Below are 15,246 nucleotides of genomic sequence, written 5' to 3' on the forward strand. Positions count from 1 at the left end.
ACTGACTTTTAGATCTTAAATTCTTGCCTTTACATAGCTTTGCGCGCGAGCATGCTAGGTTGCTTCAGTCGTATCCAACTCTTTGCGACCATATGGCCTGTAGCCCACCAGGCTCCTTTGTCCATGGGATTCTCCAGGCATGAATACTGGAGTGGGTTTCCATGCCCTCCTCCAGGGGATCTTCCCGATCCAGGGATAGAACCTGCGTCTCTTATATCTCCTGCACAGAGTCAGGTTCTTTACCACCAGTATCACTGGGGAAGCCCCTAAATAACTTTACTGTAAATTTATTTCTTTTAGAATTATCCATGTATCAGATTATGTTCAATTAAAATAAAATCTGTACAACTGTCTTCAAGACAAGGTGTAGACTATTTTTTCCCTGTAAAATACGGACAGCGTGAATTTTGGAAATTTTCATATTTTTCTGATTCAGTTTAGATTTGCGTTAGAAAATGAATCTCGTGTAACTGTCACCTAAAAAAGGTCAAAATATTCACAAAAACTTATATATTTTTCTTAATTAGATAACCCATTCATCAGAAACCACATCATGTTAGAAAAGTAGGAAAAACTGGACAACATCCTTAGGTTTTACAGTGTTGCAAACAGTGTCAGTTAGCTGGCATATTCCTCCTAGTGTTGGATAGAACGTTTCAGATTTTAACATTAGTCTAATAAATAACTGATGTAAGAAGAGTTTAATCAGTATGTAGAAACTTACATACTTTTTAAAAATCACCTTCCATCTTCTTGGATAAACTACATTCACACGCACCTGAGGCAATCAAAAGTGCTTTAAGCGGCACCCAGTCAAGAATAACTCGCCCCCCCCCCCAAAAAAAAACCTCACCAAACCAATTAACACACAGTCTAGAGGAAATCTGTCATAATAAACTCCCCAAGAAGCAATGGTTTGTAATCACATCGTATATTTCCACTAATTTTCAGAGATAAACCTTTAATTTTTGGCTTAACAATCCTGGAAAAGGGGGACTTTTCCAGTCTTCTTTACTACAGTGATTACAAGCAATTCTAACAGCCACTTCCAAAGCTTTATTCACAAAAATGCAGCTAGGTCATTCTGTGTGTGTGTGTGTGTGTGTGTGTGTGTGTGTGTGTGTGAATATATATATATATGTGTGTGTATGTATATATGTATATATAAAGATTTATATATATATATTTTAAAAAAGGTTGTTGCATAATGAATCGTAAATTCATTATGCTGGAAGTTTTAATCCTTACTATCATTCACTATTAATTATTCTTTCATCTCAGACCTCCAAAGAGACTATCTAGAAGACAAAAATCCAAGAGTGTAAGAAGTTCAAATCCACCTGCGGGAATTTCTTTTGACCTCAAGCACCATCACCAGGCACCGGTCTATCAAGAGTTTAGCGCTTCGCTAAACCCTTGAAGAGTTCCCCGGACAGTGTGGGTTCCCCCGCCCCGTCCTCAGCGGGAAGACAGCCCCCCCAAGGCGCCCCGAGTTGGCGCGGGAAGAGGGGGTTCCCTACGGACCCCCGCGCTCGAGCGGGCGGCGGGAAGAGGGGCTTCCCCACGGACGCCCGCGCTGGAGCGGGCGGTGCGCTCGCCCAGGGCCCGCAGGACGCAGCCTTCTCAAGGGGCCCCCTGGCGAAGGCGTCTCCGGGAAGAAGCCTGGCAAGGCGGGCGCGGGCGGGGCTTGGGACAGAGACACACACGTCTTCTCGGGGAGCCGGCGGCGCGGGCTGAGGGGAGCGCGGACACCGCCACCCGCCACTGACAGCGGGCACCCGGGGTGGGGGGGGGTCCCCGCCGGGAGGGGCGGCGCAGAGACGCTGTACCTGGCAGGTACCCACGTACCTATCATGGCCACTGGGCAGGCGGACGCGGCCCGCCAGGCGAGCAGGGTCCCACTCGCACCCGGGCGCCCGCCTGCGCCTCACACGAGCGGCGCTCCGGGGTTAAATCGTCCGGGACGCCCCTCCCCCTCCTCCTCCCGGCGCCCGGCCCTCGGAATGCGCACGCGCGAACGGCGTGCCACCCGCGGCCTTCTGGGAGTCGTAGTTTTCACTCGTTAAGTACCGCCTCGGGTCAGTCACCGCCCGCCGCCCGCCCTTCCGGCCTGAGGCCCAGGAAACGTGTACGTCACCGGGAGGCGGGGCCATCCGGCCTCAATGTTGACGCGTCGCTTAGCAACCGGGAGGGTTACCTTTGGAAGCTTGTGGCAGCTCTGGCCTCGGCCCTGCCCTCTTCCCGCCCCTCCCTTCCCCTCAACTCCCAGCACCTAGGAGCTGCCAAACATCTGGATCGACCACTGCTACGAAGGGGTTGAATTTCTACCATTAACGCGCCTTTTTCCATTTTTTTCCCCCGACCTCCTCCTCACATCCATAAATCTCACTGACTCTTTTACTACACGTTGTATGAGAACAAGACATTTTCTAGGAAGATGGTGGCAGAAAAAGAGACCCTGAGCTTAAACAAATGCCCAGCCAAGCTGCCGACGAGGACCAAGCTCCTGGCACAGCAGCCGCTCCCGGTGCACCAGCCTCACTCCCTGGTTTCTGAGGGCTTCACAGTCAAAGCCATGATGAAAAACTCAGTCGTAAGTGATCTTCCCGAATCGAATGCACTCGCTCCCAGTCAGGGGACCCCAGGTTGCAGAGATTGGCTGGCCCTAGGATGGATTCTGAGCCCATGTCCTGGGTGGTCTTCGCCCAAAATGGCAATTTATTCGGCCAGTGGCAGACGGTGCCCAACAAGAGTGTGAAGGTCCAGGCTGGGATGTTAAGAAGGGGTCTCGGGCAACTGATGTACTGTGCCCGTTTCTAAGCACCTTCCTAATAACTCAGGGTTTCTAGACCATCTGAATTTATCCTTCAGCTGTATACACAAAGAAAGATCCCCTTTACTTATTGATTCCTAAACTAGCCCCACTCAGAAAAGCGCCTTAATAGAAGGAGAGGGCTTGGAAATCATGAACTCCCTTGCAAAATTTAACATTTCTGATGTACAGCTGGGAACCCAAACTCATTAACAGTAAGAAATTTTATCAATTCAACCTAGATATTATAAGAATATCCTAGCATTTTTTCTAATAAGATTCTCATGAAAAGGCATGTTAGAGTACTGAGAAGCAACTTAATAAGAAGTCTGTTTCCAAATAGACCTTTTAAACTTTTAATTTTAAAATTTCCAAGATTTGATGCAAATACTTCTGACTATTAATACAATTCATATTTCATTTCTATTGTTTTGTGGTAGTAAAAATCCATTATTCTCAATACTATTAGGGGGGAAAAGTTTAAACTGCACATGGCAGGTTTCAGTATATGCATAACAGTTTTAAAAAAAAGCTTTAAATGTGTGCTACACCAGGTTTTCCTACTGACTAAGCACCTGGCTGAGAATGATATATTCAATAATAAATGCAGCTTTCAAATTTGTGTAATTTACATTCTGGGAGGATCTGATTTATTGTGTAGCAACTCATATGTTGAATGAATAGCATTGCTTTCCAGTGTCACATTATTTGTTTCACATAAATGTTGCAAACTTAATACATTATTCCTAAACTACATCCTTAAAATATGCAAATGAAATAGATCACCTTTAGACCCACAGGCCAGATTTCCACGTTGCTACACAAAATGAAATTCTAATTATTGGAATGTGTGTTAGTTGCATTGCAATAGTTATTCCCAGAAATAGACTAAAACTTTCTGCTTGTTGTAACTGCGGTCCTTTTGTGAGTATATCTTGTAAACAGGTGATCATGGGAGCCAAGATGATTAGTTTATCAGCAACACAGAATGCCACAACATTCAAGCTAATTATTTCTTTTTTTTCCTTCTACTCAGTATATATAATTTTAATGATTTTCCCAAAATGTTATGTTTCTTCAAAGACATGTACAAAATTGGCCAGATTCTTTTTTTTTAGAAAAAGTGTATGTATAATCGTGTTTATTTTTTAGAAACCTAGCCTTTCACCTAAAGTCATAATTCTGGAAAATCAAATATTTCAGTATTGTGAAATGTAACAAGACTCAAACAACAACACAAAAAACTGATTATGAAGCAGCCTTAATTATAAATAACTTATTTGAGGTACATTATCTTCTTGTCTCCATATACTTACGGAAAATCCCTTAGTGTGATAATAATGTCTCCTCGGGGATCTTCTAAAGAGGATGCGTCATTCTTTCACTTCATTTAGTGGGAATCATAATTGTTAGATGAAAATATTGTCCATCCATTCATTCAATCAATGATAATTTTGTTTGTTTCTAAACTTCTAAATCTTGCAAAGCCCAGTTCTGGGGATTTGTGATCAGCAAAACAAAGCCCAGTCCTTAAAACTCCAAGGAAAGCCACCACTAACAACAATGGACAGATCTTGACAAAAGAAAGACACTTTATATATCCTAATTTCAGTGGTACAAGAAATAAAACCTTTCCTCTTCATATCCAATATTTACATTTCAACATTTCTGTCCTCAGCAGTATAGGCCTTTTTGCATTATATAGTCAGTTGGTATTTCCCAGGCAAGGATATTAGAGTTGATTGCCATTTCCTAGGCCAGGGAATCTTCCCAACCCAGAGACTGAACCTGCGTCTCCTGCATTGGCAGGTGGATTCTTTACCACTGAGTCACCTGGGAAGCATATAGTCAAAACACCCTTCTTTCTTAAGGTTTATTTCTGTTCAGAAAATAGCACGCTAATCCATAACTTTTCATGAATGCAACTCCTTGTTCCACAAGCCAACCCACAAATCACTTTTCTAGTGTTAGAACTTGCCATCAGTTCCCTCTTTCCAGTACTCACTAATTAAATAAGTCTTCACTCCAGAGCACTTCCACAAGAGATTTACAGAACTGTATCCTAAGGAGGTAAATGGAGACTCCCAGTGTTTTTTGAGGGTGCTTCAGCAATAGAAGCGTGATCATAGACAGATATGATCATGTGGGCTGTGCAAGCCCAAATGCTTAAACAGTTGTAATCTATATATGTGAATGCAGAATTATTTACAAAACAGTAATGAATGTGAATGGATAATGAAAATGGCATAAAACATGTAAAGCACATAAAACAGTGCATGGCACAGTCAGTGCTCGTTTGTTACCTAAGGACTGAAGGGATGTGAGTGTGTAGATGTGTAGGAAGAAGGGCGTTAGAACAAAGGGAACAACATAAGCAAAATCATGACAGTGAAGAGTTGCAGTTTAATTTGATGGAAGCAAATAAGAATAGTGGGAGATGAAATTAAATCCATAGAATAGGGTTAGATCACAGAATGCCGTTTTTAATTAGCTTCTTATTAACGTTATACATGTCCGTTGTGAAGTGTTTAAGTGACTTGGCTTAGTAAAGGAGGCTTCCCTGGTGGTTCAGTTGGTAAAGAGTCTGCCTGCAATGCAGGAGTCCTGGGTTTGGAAGGTCCCCTGGAGAAGGAAACGGCAACCCACTCCAGTATTTTTGCCTGGGAAATCCCACGGACAGAAGAGCCTGGCAGGCTACAATACACTGGGGTCTCAAGAGTAAAGGTTTCCCCTATTTAAGATAATGGGGACATTTTTAACTTTTTTTTCACTAGTCCTCTTATAATTTCAATGTTTTATTTTAAAGCTTTGCTTCAGCTTAATTCATTTTGGTTTAAGAAGCAAGGTATAAATTTATTTTATTTTTCCAAATTGGTCAGCAGTTGCTACATTAACTTTCACTTGTAGTTAAACTGAATTATATATATGTAAAAATCTTCCTATTTAATTTGAATGATCTATCACTGCTATATGTGTATTAATCATAGTGGCTTTGTGTATGCTATAATATGTAATAGGGCTACACATCTCTATTATATTTTGCTTTCCTAGAAATCCTATGAGGAGGCAGAGAAGACCTTTTTTCTTTCCGTTTAGCATATACCTCTGACAATTTAACTCTCTTTTGTTGTGAGTCATCTATTCAGTGGCAGAGCAAAGAATGAATGCTATATTACTAGATTTTTCTAACTCAGGCCAGTCCTCTCTTGATCACTTTTTTATTGACTTTGGTAGATACATAACATGCAAATGGAAAATGCACACACATCACTTGATAAATATTAAACTAAACATACTGGTGTAGCCAGAACCCAGATCAAGAAACCTTACCAACACCACAGCACCCCTTCAGGACCTTTCTAGTAGCTTAGCTGCCCAAATGCATCCCAAGTTAATCTTATCCCAACTGCTGTCAACAGATCTGTGCATATACTCAAGGAATCATACAGTGTGTAGTTGTTTTATGTCTGGTGTATGGAATCACTGTTGTGAAATTCACCCACATTACTGCATATGATCATAGATCCTTCATATTCATTTCTTTATATTATTTTCATGGGAGAATATAACATAATTTATGGATCCATTCATTTGTTGATGAATATTTCTATGACTTCTAGGTTAAGACTTTTACAAATAGTGCTACTAGGAAAATTCTAGTATTTTTTAATTGAAGTATAGTTGATGTACCATTTTATATAAGTTTCAGATGTACAACACAGTGATTCACAATTTTTAAAGATTATACTGGTGTGCTACAGTCCATGGGGTCTCAAGAGTTGAGCACAACAACTGAACATACTTCATTTATAACTACTGTAAAATATTGGCTATATTCCCCGCACTGGACAGTAAGCCCGCGTAGTTTACTTACTTTATACATAGTAGCTGTGACTCTCAATCTCCTCCCTCTATCTTGCTCATTCTTCCCTTCCTTCTTCCCACTGGTAATGACTGGTTTGTTCTCCATATCTGTGAGTCAGTTCTTTTTTTTTTATTCGCTAGCTTGTTTTATATCTTATAGTCCATGTGTAACAGACAATATTCCATGTGATAACAGACAGTATTTGTCTTTCTCTGTCTGGCTTATTTTGCTAAGCATGATATGTTCCTGATCCATCCATGCTGTTTCAAGTGGCAAAATTTCATCCTTTTTTATGGCTGAGTAATAGTCTGTTGCGGGCTTTTCTGGTGGCGCAGTGGTAAAGAGTCTGCCTACCAGTGCGGGAGAAGTGGGTTCAGTCCCTGGGCTGGGACAGTCCCCTGGGGAAGGAAGTGGCAACCTACTCTGGTGTTCTTACCTGGACAGTTCCATGGACAGAGGAGCCTGGTGGGCTCTATAGTTCATGAAGTTGCAAGAGTCACACATGACTAAACAAAATAGTAATCTCTTGTATGTATTACCACATTTTTAAAAATCCATTCATCTATTGATGGACAATTGGGTTGCTTCCATATCTTGGTGACTGTAAATAATGCAGCTACGAACATTGGGGTTGTTCACTCACTAAGTCATGTCCAACTGAGACCGCATGGACTGCCACACACCAGTTCTGGAACTCTCTTGCTTTTTCCATGATCCAGCGGATGTTGGCAGCTCGATCTCTGGTTCCTCTGCCTTTTCTAAAACCAGCTTGAACATCTGGAAGTTCACGGTTCATGTATTGCTGAAGCCTGGCTTGGAGAATTTTGAGCATTACTTTGCTAGTGTGTGAAAGTGAAGTTGCTCACTCATGTCTGATTCTTTGCAACCCCATGGACTGTATGTAGCCTACCAGGCTCCTCCATCCATGGGATTTTCCAGGCAATAGTAGTGAGAGATGAGTGCAATTGTGCAGTAGTTTGAGCATTCTTTGACATTGCCTTTCTTTGGGATTGGAATCTCAAGAGTCTTCTCCAACACCACAGTTTGAAAGCATAAATTCTTCAGCACTCAGCCTTCTTTATGATCTAACACTCACACCCATACATGACTACTGGAAAAACTATAGCTTTGACTAGATGGATATTTGTCAGCAAGGTGATGTCTCTGCTTCTTAATACGCTGCCTAGGTTTGTCATAGCTTTTCTTCCAAGGAGCAAGCATCTTTTAATTTCATGGCTGCAGTCACTATATACCGTGAGTTAGTGTTTTTATTTCCTTCAGATATATCCCCAGGGATGGGATTGCTGGATCATACGGTATTTCGAGATTTAGTTTTATGATGAATCTCTGCACAGTTTTCCACAGGGGCTGCACCAATTTACATTCTCACAATAACATACAAGTTTTCCTTTTCTCCACTTCTTCATCAGCACTAATTATTTATGGTTTTTCAGATGACAACCAGTCTGACAGGCATAAGATGATATCTCATTGTGGTTTTGGTTTGCATTTTTTGATTAACAATGTTGAGCATCTTTTCATGTCCCTTTTGAACATCCATATGCATGTCTTCTTCAGAAAAATGTCTATTCAGTTCTGCCCATTTTTTAACTGGGTAAATTTGCTAAAATATAATGCTAAGTCTATGTCAAATGTTGCATTTTCTATATTTTCTTCTAGAATTTATGGTTTCTAGTCATATTTAGGACTTTAAGCTGTTTTAAATTAATATTTATATATGTGGAAGAAAATATGCTAATTTCTTTTTTTTTTACATATAACTGTCCAGTTTTCCAAGCACCACTTATTGAAGAGACTGTCTTTTCTCCATTGTACATCTTGCCTTCTTTGTGGTAGATTAATTGACCATAAGTGTATAGGGTTTTTTTTCTGGGTACTCTATTTTTTTCCATGTATCTATTTGTTTTTGTTTTTACCAGTATCACACTGTTTTTTTTTATACTGTTTTAATTATTGTAGCTTTGTAGTATAGTATGAAATCAGAGAGCATAATACCTCCAGCTCTGTTCTTCTTTCTAGTACAGATTTTTGGAGAGTATATGTATGAATGTTCACGTTACTGCATCTTAGCATATGAATATGTTTGCATTAATAATGGTATTAAAACCATTTTCTAAATTGATTTTTCAAATTTAAACTCCTGGCCAGCTCTTTATAATAGCACCATTTGCTCTATAATATCATCAATAATTGGTATGACCTAAATTAAATCCCTTATGATTATACAGTGGAAGTGAGAAATAGATTTAAGGGCCTAGATCTGATAGATAGAGTGCCTGATGAACTATGGAATGAGGTTCATGATGTTGTACAGGAGACAGGGATCAAGACCATCCCCATGGAAAAGAAATACAAAAAAGCAAAATGGCTGTCTGGAGAGGCCTTACAAATAGCTGTGGAAAGAAGAGAGGTGAAAAGCAAAGGAGAAAAGGAAAGATATAAGCATCTGAATGCAGAGTTCCAAAGAATAGCAAGAAGAGATAAGAAAGCCTTCTTCAGCGATCAATGCAAAGAAATAGAGGAAAAGAACAGAATGGGAGAGACTAGAGATCTCTTCAAGAAAATTAGAGATACCAAGGGAACATTTCATGCAAAGATGGGCTCGGTAAAGGACAGAAATGGTATGGACCTAACAGAAGCAGAAGATATTAACAAGAGGTGGCAAGATGGTGTGATCACTAATCTAGAGCCAGATATCCTGGAATGTGAAGTCAAGTGGGCCTTAGAAAGTATCACTACAAACAAAGCTAGTGGAGGTGATGGAATTCCAGTTGAGCTATTTCAAATCCTGAAAGATGATGGTGTGAAAGTGCTGCACTCAATATGCCAGCAAATATGGAAAACTCAGCAGTGGCCTCAGGACTGGAAAAGGTCAGTTTTCATTCCAATTCCAAAGAAAGGCAATGCAAAAGAATGCTCAAACTACCACACAATTGCGCTCATCTCACATGCTAGTAAAGTAATGCTTAAAATTCTCCAAGCCAGGCTTCAGCAATACGTGAACCGTGAACTTCCAGATGTTCAAGCTGGTTTTAGAAAAGGCAGAGGAACCAGAGATCAAATTGCCAACATCCGCTGGATCATGGAAAAAGCAAGAGAGTTCCAGGAAAACATCTATTTCTGCTTTATTGACTATGCCAAAGCCTTTGACTGTGTGGATCACAATAAACTGTGGAAAATTCTGAAAGAGATGGGAATACCAGACCACCTGACCTGCCTCTTGAGAAATCTGTATGCAGGTCAGGAAGCCACAGTTAGAACTGGACATGGAACAACAGACTGGTTCCAAATAGAAAAAGGAGTCCGTCAAGGCCGTGAGTTGTCACCCTGCTTGTTTAACTTATATGCAGAGTACATCATGAGAAATGCTGGACTGGAAGAAACACAACCTGGAATCAAGATTGCCAGGAGAAATATCAATAACCTCAGATATGCAGATGACACCACCCTTATGGCAGAAAGTGAAGAGGAACTAAAAACCCTCTTGATGAAAGTGAAAGAGGAGAGTGAAAAAGTTGGCTTAAAGCTCAACATTCAGAAAAAGAAGATCATGGCATCCAGTCCCATCACTTCATAGGAAATAGATGGGGGAACAGTGGAAACAGTGTCAGACTTTATTTTGGGGGGCTCCAAAATCACTGCAGATGGTAATTGCAGCCATGAAATTAAAAGATGCCTACTCCTTGGAAGAAAAGTTATGACCAACCTAGATAGTATATTCAAAAGCAGAGACCAAGGTCAACTAAGGTCCATCTAGTCAAGGCTATCGTTTTTCCTGTGGTCATGTATGGATGTGAGAGTTGGACTGTGAAGAAGGCAGAGTGCCGAAGAATCGCTGCTTTTGAACTGTGGTGTTGGAGAAGACTCTGGAGAGTCCCTTGGACTGCAAGGAGATCCAACCAGTCCATTCTGAAGCAGATCAGCCCTGAGATTTTTTTGGAAGGAGTGATGCTAATGCTGAAACTCCAGTACTTTGGCCACCTCATGTGAAGAGTTGACTCATTGGAAAAGACTCTGATGCTGGGAGGGATTGGGGGCAGGAGGAGAAGGGGACGACAGAGGATGAGATAGTTGGATGGCATCACCGACTTGATGGACGTGAATCTGAGTGAACTCCAGGAGTTGGTGATGGACAGGGAGGCCTGGCGTGCTGCGACTCATGGGGTCGCAAAGAGTAGGACACAACTGAGCGACTGAATGGGTATGTAATGTTACTGTGATTTAATATTCATTTTTACTCTGACTAATGTAGTTTAAAACTTTTTATTTATTGGCTATTTGATTCCCTTTTGTGAAGTGCGTTTCTATACTTTTGCCTGTTTTTCTTTTGGCTTTATTTGGTGTATTTATTTGTAATGATTCTTATTCTTCATATTTTATTGTAAATGATATAATAATGACTGGAGGAGGACTTGGAAATCCAAATAAATACATATATTTTAAGTATAGTTTCCCCATTGGTGAGTTTCCTTTTCATTCTCTTATTGGTGACTTTCACCCTTCTATTTTTTAAATATACATTTTTGAGAAAAAAATGATCATTAACAGCTTTCTCATGTATTTATTTATAGTGTTTTCCTCAATCAGTTTCAATAGCTTTATAATGAGATACATATACACTGAGACAAAAGCCTTTGAAAGTAAATTGGAGTGATTAGAAACAAAATAGATGAAACAATGGAATAAAATGTAATTAAAGTAGAAAGCTTGAACTTAAGAAAAGGGGGATCAATTTTTTCATTCGTAAGGGTCAGTATATTTATTGATTGATGGTCAAATTTCCTTCTGAGCTTCTTGGCATCTGTTGCTGAGAGGAGAACCTTATACACTTCTCGTTATCACAAAAGAAGTAGCCTGTCAGTCCCTGTAGGGCATTCTGCCTTTCTCTACACTGACTTTTCAGGGAAATTGACCTGGTAGCATTTTAAATACATGCAACACACCATACCTACATTTTTATTTCTTACATGAAATACACTGGTCAGATTCATAGAGACGAGTTCAGTAAGAGCCAGGTAGGTGACATTAAAATCTATCTTGAGGAACTGGGTTTTGCATGAGATCAAATTCACATGGCACCTGTGTGTAGACTTTGGTGATCTGATTTGACCCGAGAACAGAATTCTCAGTGCCTTCCAGAGAGTGTAGACTTTGTTTTAGTTCTGGTTGTTCTCAGTTCGTTTTATGAAAGGAGCAAGACAGCTGCTGATTTTGTAAAGTGTCAGAGAGGAAGCGTGTGATGCTATAAGCCCTCAAGAGCCAAATGGCCTGAAAGAGGCAAGGTCTAGGAAGGCTTCTCAAAGAGGATCTTGTTTGGTGAGCTATAAAAGGTGAGGGGGACCCAGGGGAAGAGTTAGGGGCAGAGTCGGAAAAGGCTGGGACCAGTCAGACCCGGCTTCCTGCTCACTCAGTGTTCAGTCTTCATTTTATGCTTTCTTTTCCCCAAAGAATTATGTCGTAAATTCTATTTGTGGTGTATATATCTAAAATTCTTCAAATTGTTTATATTTTATAGACTATATAAGCAAAGTATATATGACTTTATGAAAGTATACATAATACACGTGTCTATATAGCTTACATATTTAGTTTGTATCATATATAATTATAATACTTTACATGAAATTGTGTAATTGAAGATTCTTTTTAACTTGCTAATATTTTACATGTCATCACAGACTCCTCTTGAGCATTTAAAGCACTTCATCAAATGCTGTTCTCTGAATGTGCCATCATTTCTTCAGTCATTCACTCAGGTTGCTTTCTGTTTTTTGCTGCTATACATAATGACAAAATTAATATTTCTAAACATTTCTTCCATACTTTTAAATATCTCTTTGAAATATAAGTTCTGAAGTAGAATTACTGAATCGGAGTTCTCTGGAATCTGAAGACTCTGATGAAGTGTTGATGTAAACCTGTCTAGCAAGGGTTGACTGCATCTGTGCTGCTCTTTACAGCCCAAGGAAAGGCCTGGGGCTTTTAAGTACACCAGCCTTGCCTGCCTTCCACCCTCCCCACCTGCAGTGTTTCGAGGGGAAGCAATCTCTCAGTACCTCTGATACCCATTCATAATATATGTTATAAATGGATTGGAAACATCTAAGGCTGTGGTTCACAGATTGCAAATTGTAATTACATGTGTGTGTGTGTGTGTGTGTGTGTGTGTGTGTGTGTGCTGAGTCATGTCCAGTGCTTTGTAACCCCATGGACTGTATCCCCCAGGCTCCTCTGTCCATAGGATTCTCCAAGCAAGAATACTGGAGTGGATTGCCATTCCCTTCTCCAGGGGATCTTCCCTACCCTGGGATCAAACCCTTGTCTTCTGTATTAGGCAGATTCTTTATCACTGAGCCACTTGCGTGCCTGTAGTCACCTGATTTCTGGGTCCACCCTCCACATTTTCAGTTTAACTGTTCTAATTGTGTCAGGCATAGTTTTATTGTTTAGTAGAGGTTCAGAGGGCTTTCTTCCTATCTCAGCTGGTAAAGAATCTGCCTGCAATGCGGGAGAACCCAGTTTGACTCCTGGGTCAGGAAGATCCCCTGGAGAAGGGATAGGCTACCCACTCCAGTATTCTTAGGCTTCGCTTGTGGCTCAGCTGGTAAAGAATCCGCCTGCAATGTGGCAGACCTGGGTTCGATCCCTGGGTTGGGAAGATCCCCTGGAGAAGGAAATGGCAACCCACTGCAGTATTCTTGCCGGGTGACACCCCATGAAGAGAGGAGCCGCGGTGGGCTACAGACTTCAGGGTCACAAAGAGTCAGACACGACGGAGCAACTAAGCACAGCACAGCACGGAGGTGCAGAACTTACAGGGACATAGTATTGTACTATTCAGTTTTTCCAGACATTTATTAAGCAGTGTTATCCCTGCTGATATGTTGTATAATTATACATAATACTCAGATATTTCAGAGAGAATTCTAACCAAGGTAACAATTTAAAGTATTTAAAGTATTGTAACTCAGTGATACGTTTAGAAACTGGTGAAGCCAGTCTCTCCTAATGGTGCCAATCTGAGGGGCATGAAATTCTATCTTGTTTTGATTTAATTTTGCATTTCCTTGATGACTGCTGATATATTTTCTTTTCATTGTTCATCTTTTTTCTTTTTTCCCTCAGTGATGTGCCTGTTTCTAGCCTTGCTCCCTTTTCCTATTGGGTTGTCTGTCCTTTTCTTACTGATATATAGATGTTCTTTATATAATCTAAATATGGACCCAGCTTATTAGCTCCTAGTCTGTGACTTGTCATTATACTTTTTTTTTCATTTTTTCGATGAACAGAAATTGTAAATTTAAAGTATTTATATTTATCAGTTTCTCCCATTATTGTTTGTATATTTTGTGCCTAATTTCAGAAGTATTTCTCATCCTGATATATTGGGTTTTTGCATATTTTATTCATAAAATGTTTACATACAGATTATAATTGTGTCACTAGATCATTTTTTGAGATGACTTTAATTTAATCTGTTCCATATGGAGAGAGACACCCACCCAGTACCTTTTATAAACAGTACCTGGCAACTCTCTGGTCTGTCCTATTTATCTATTACTAAGCCAGCATCCCACTCACATTGTCTTAATCATTGTAGCTTCATAAATATTGATATTTAGTAAGGTGAGTTCTCCAAATTGCTTTCATTCTCTTTCGCATTCTTGGTCTCTTAACATCTATAATAATTTTAGAGTAGGTTGTCAAGTTTTATGAAAATCATTTTCATAAGAATGTGAGTCAGCCATTAAGCATACATGTGTCCTTTCCCTTTTGAACTTCCTCCCAACCCCCACCCCATCCCCACCCTCTAGACTGTCACAGAGTGCTGTGCTGAGCTCCCTGTGTTACACAGCAGCTTCCCGGTAGCTATCCGTTTGACATATGATGATAATGTATGCGTTTCAGTGCTACTCTTTCAATTCTTCCCACCCTCTCCTTCCCCCGCTGTGTCCAAAGTCTGCTCTCTCTCTCTGTGTCTCTATCTGTGCCCTATAAATACATTCATCAGTACCAGTATACAGGCCAGTATCACTGATGAACATAGATGCAAAAATCCTGAAGAAAATACCAGCAAGCAGAATCCAGAAACACATTAAAAGGATCATGCACCATGATGAAGTGGGGTTTATCCTGGAGATGTTAGGATTCTTTAATATATGCAAATAAATCTTTGTGATATGACAGATGAGTAAATTGAAAGAAAAACTTTTGGGGGGATTTTGCTTAAATTATGTTGGATGCACAGTATAATTTGGGGACAATCATAGTCCATTCTTAATTTGCTAAGGGTTTTGAAAAAATTGTGAGTAGTATTGAATTTTATCAAAGATACTTTCTGCATTTATTGAGATGATCATAAGGTTTTTCTTGTTAAGTCTATGACCATCAATATAACATTAATATCATCTGACATTCTAATATTAAATCATTCTTATATTTTTGTAAATTATATAATTATGAAGTGTTCAGCTTAAAAAACAAGTATAAACTATTGACATCTCTTTCATTTATCAGGAAGCAAAAGAAGCCTTCCCCATAACCCATA

The 15,246-nt window shown here is 40.1% G+C and overlaps 2 protein-coding genes across 3 annotated transcripts in view; one reads left to right on the forward strand and one right to left on the reverse strand.

Annotated features, from left to right (window-relative positions):
* PARK2 (parkin RBR E3 ubiquitin protein ligase) overlaps positions 1–2,044 on the reverse strand; it is a 1,213,425-nt gene extending 1,211,381 nt beyond the window's left edge. Inside the window, exon 1 of the mRNA XM_018053444.1 lies at positions 1,849–2,044. Coding sequence (XP_017908933.1) covers positions 1,849–1,855 — 7 coding nt within the window. The 5' untranslated portion in view covers positions 1,856–2,044. The remainder of the gene's footprint in view (positions 1–1,848) is intronic.
* PACRG (PARK2 coregulated) overlaps positions 2,173–15,246 on the forward strand; it is a 540,483-nt gene continuing 527,409 nt past the window's right edge. The window contains exon 1 of one of the 2 annotated variants that reach the window (XM_005684960.3): positions 2,173–2,593. In XM_005684960.3, coding sequence (XP_005685017.1) covers positions 2,438–2,593 — 156 coding nt within the window. In that variant the 5' untranslated portion in view covers positions 2,173–2,437. The remainder of the gene's footprint in view (positions 2,594–15,246) is intronic. The other variant, XM_018053445.1, reaches the window with a different exon arrangement.

The sequence above is a fragment of the Capra hircus genome, chromosome 9 (genome assembly GCF_001704415.2).
Source record: "Capra hircus breed San Clemente chromosome 9, ASM170441v1, whole genome shotgun sequence".
In the NCBI taxonomy this organism is placed as follows: Eukaryota; Metazoa; Chordata; class Mammalia; order Artiodactyla; family Bovidae; genus Capra; species Capra hircus.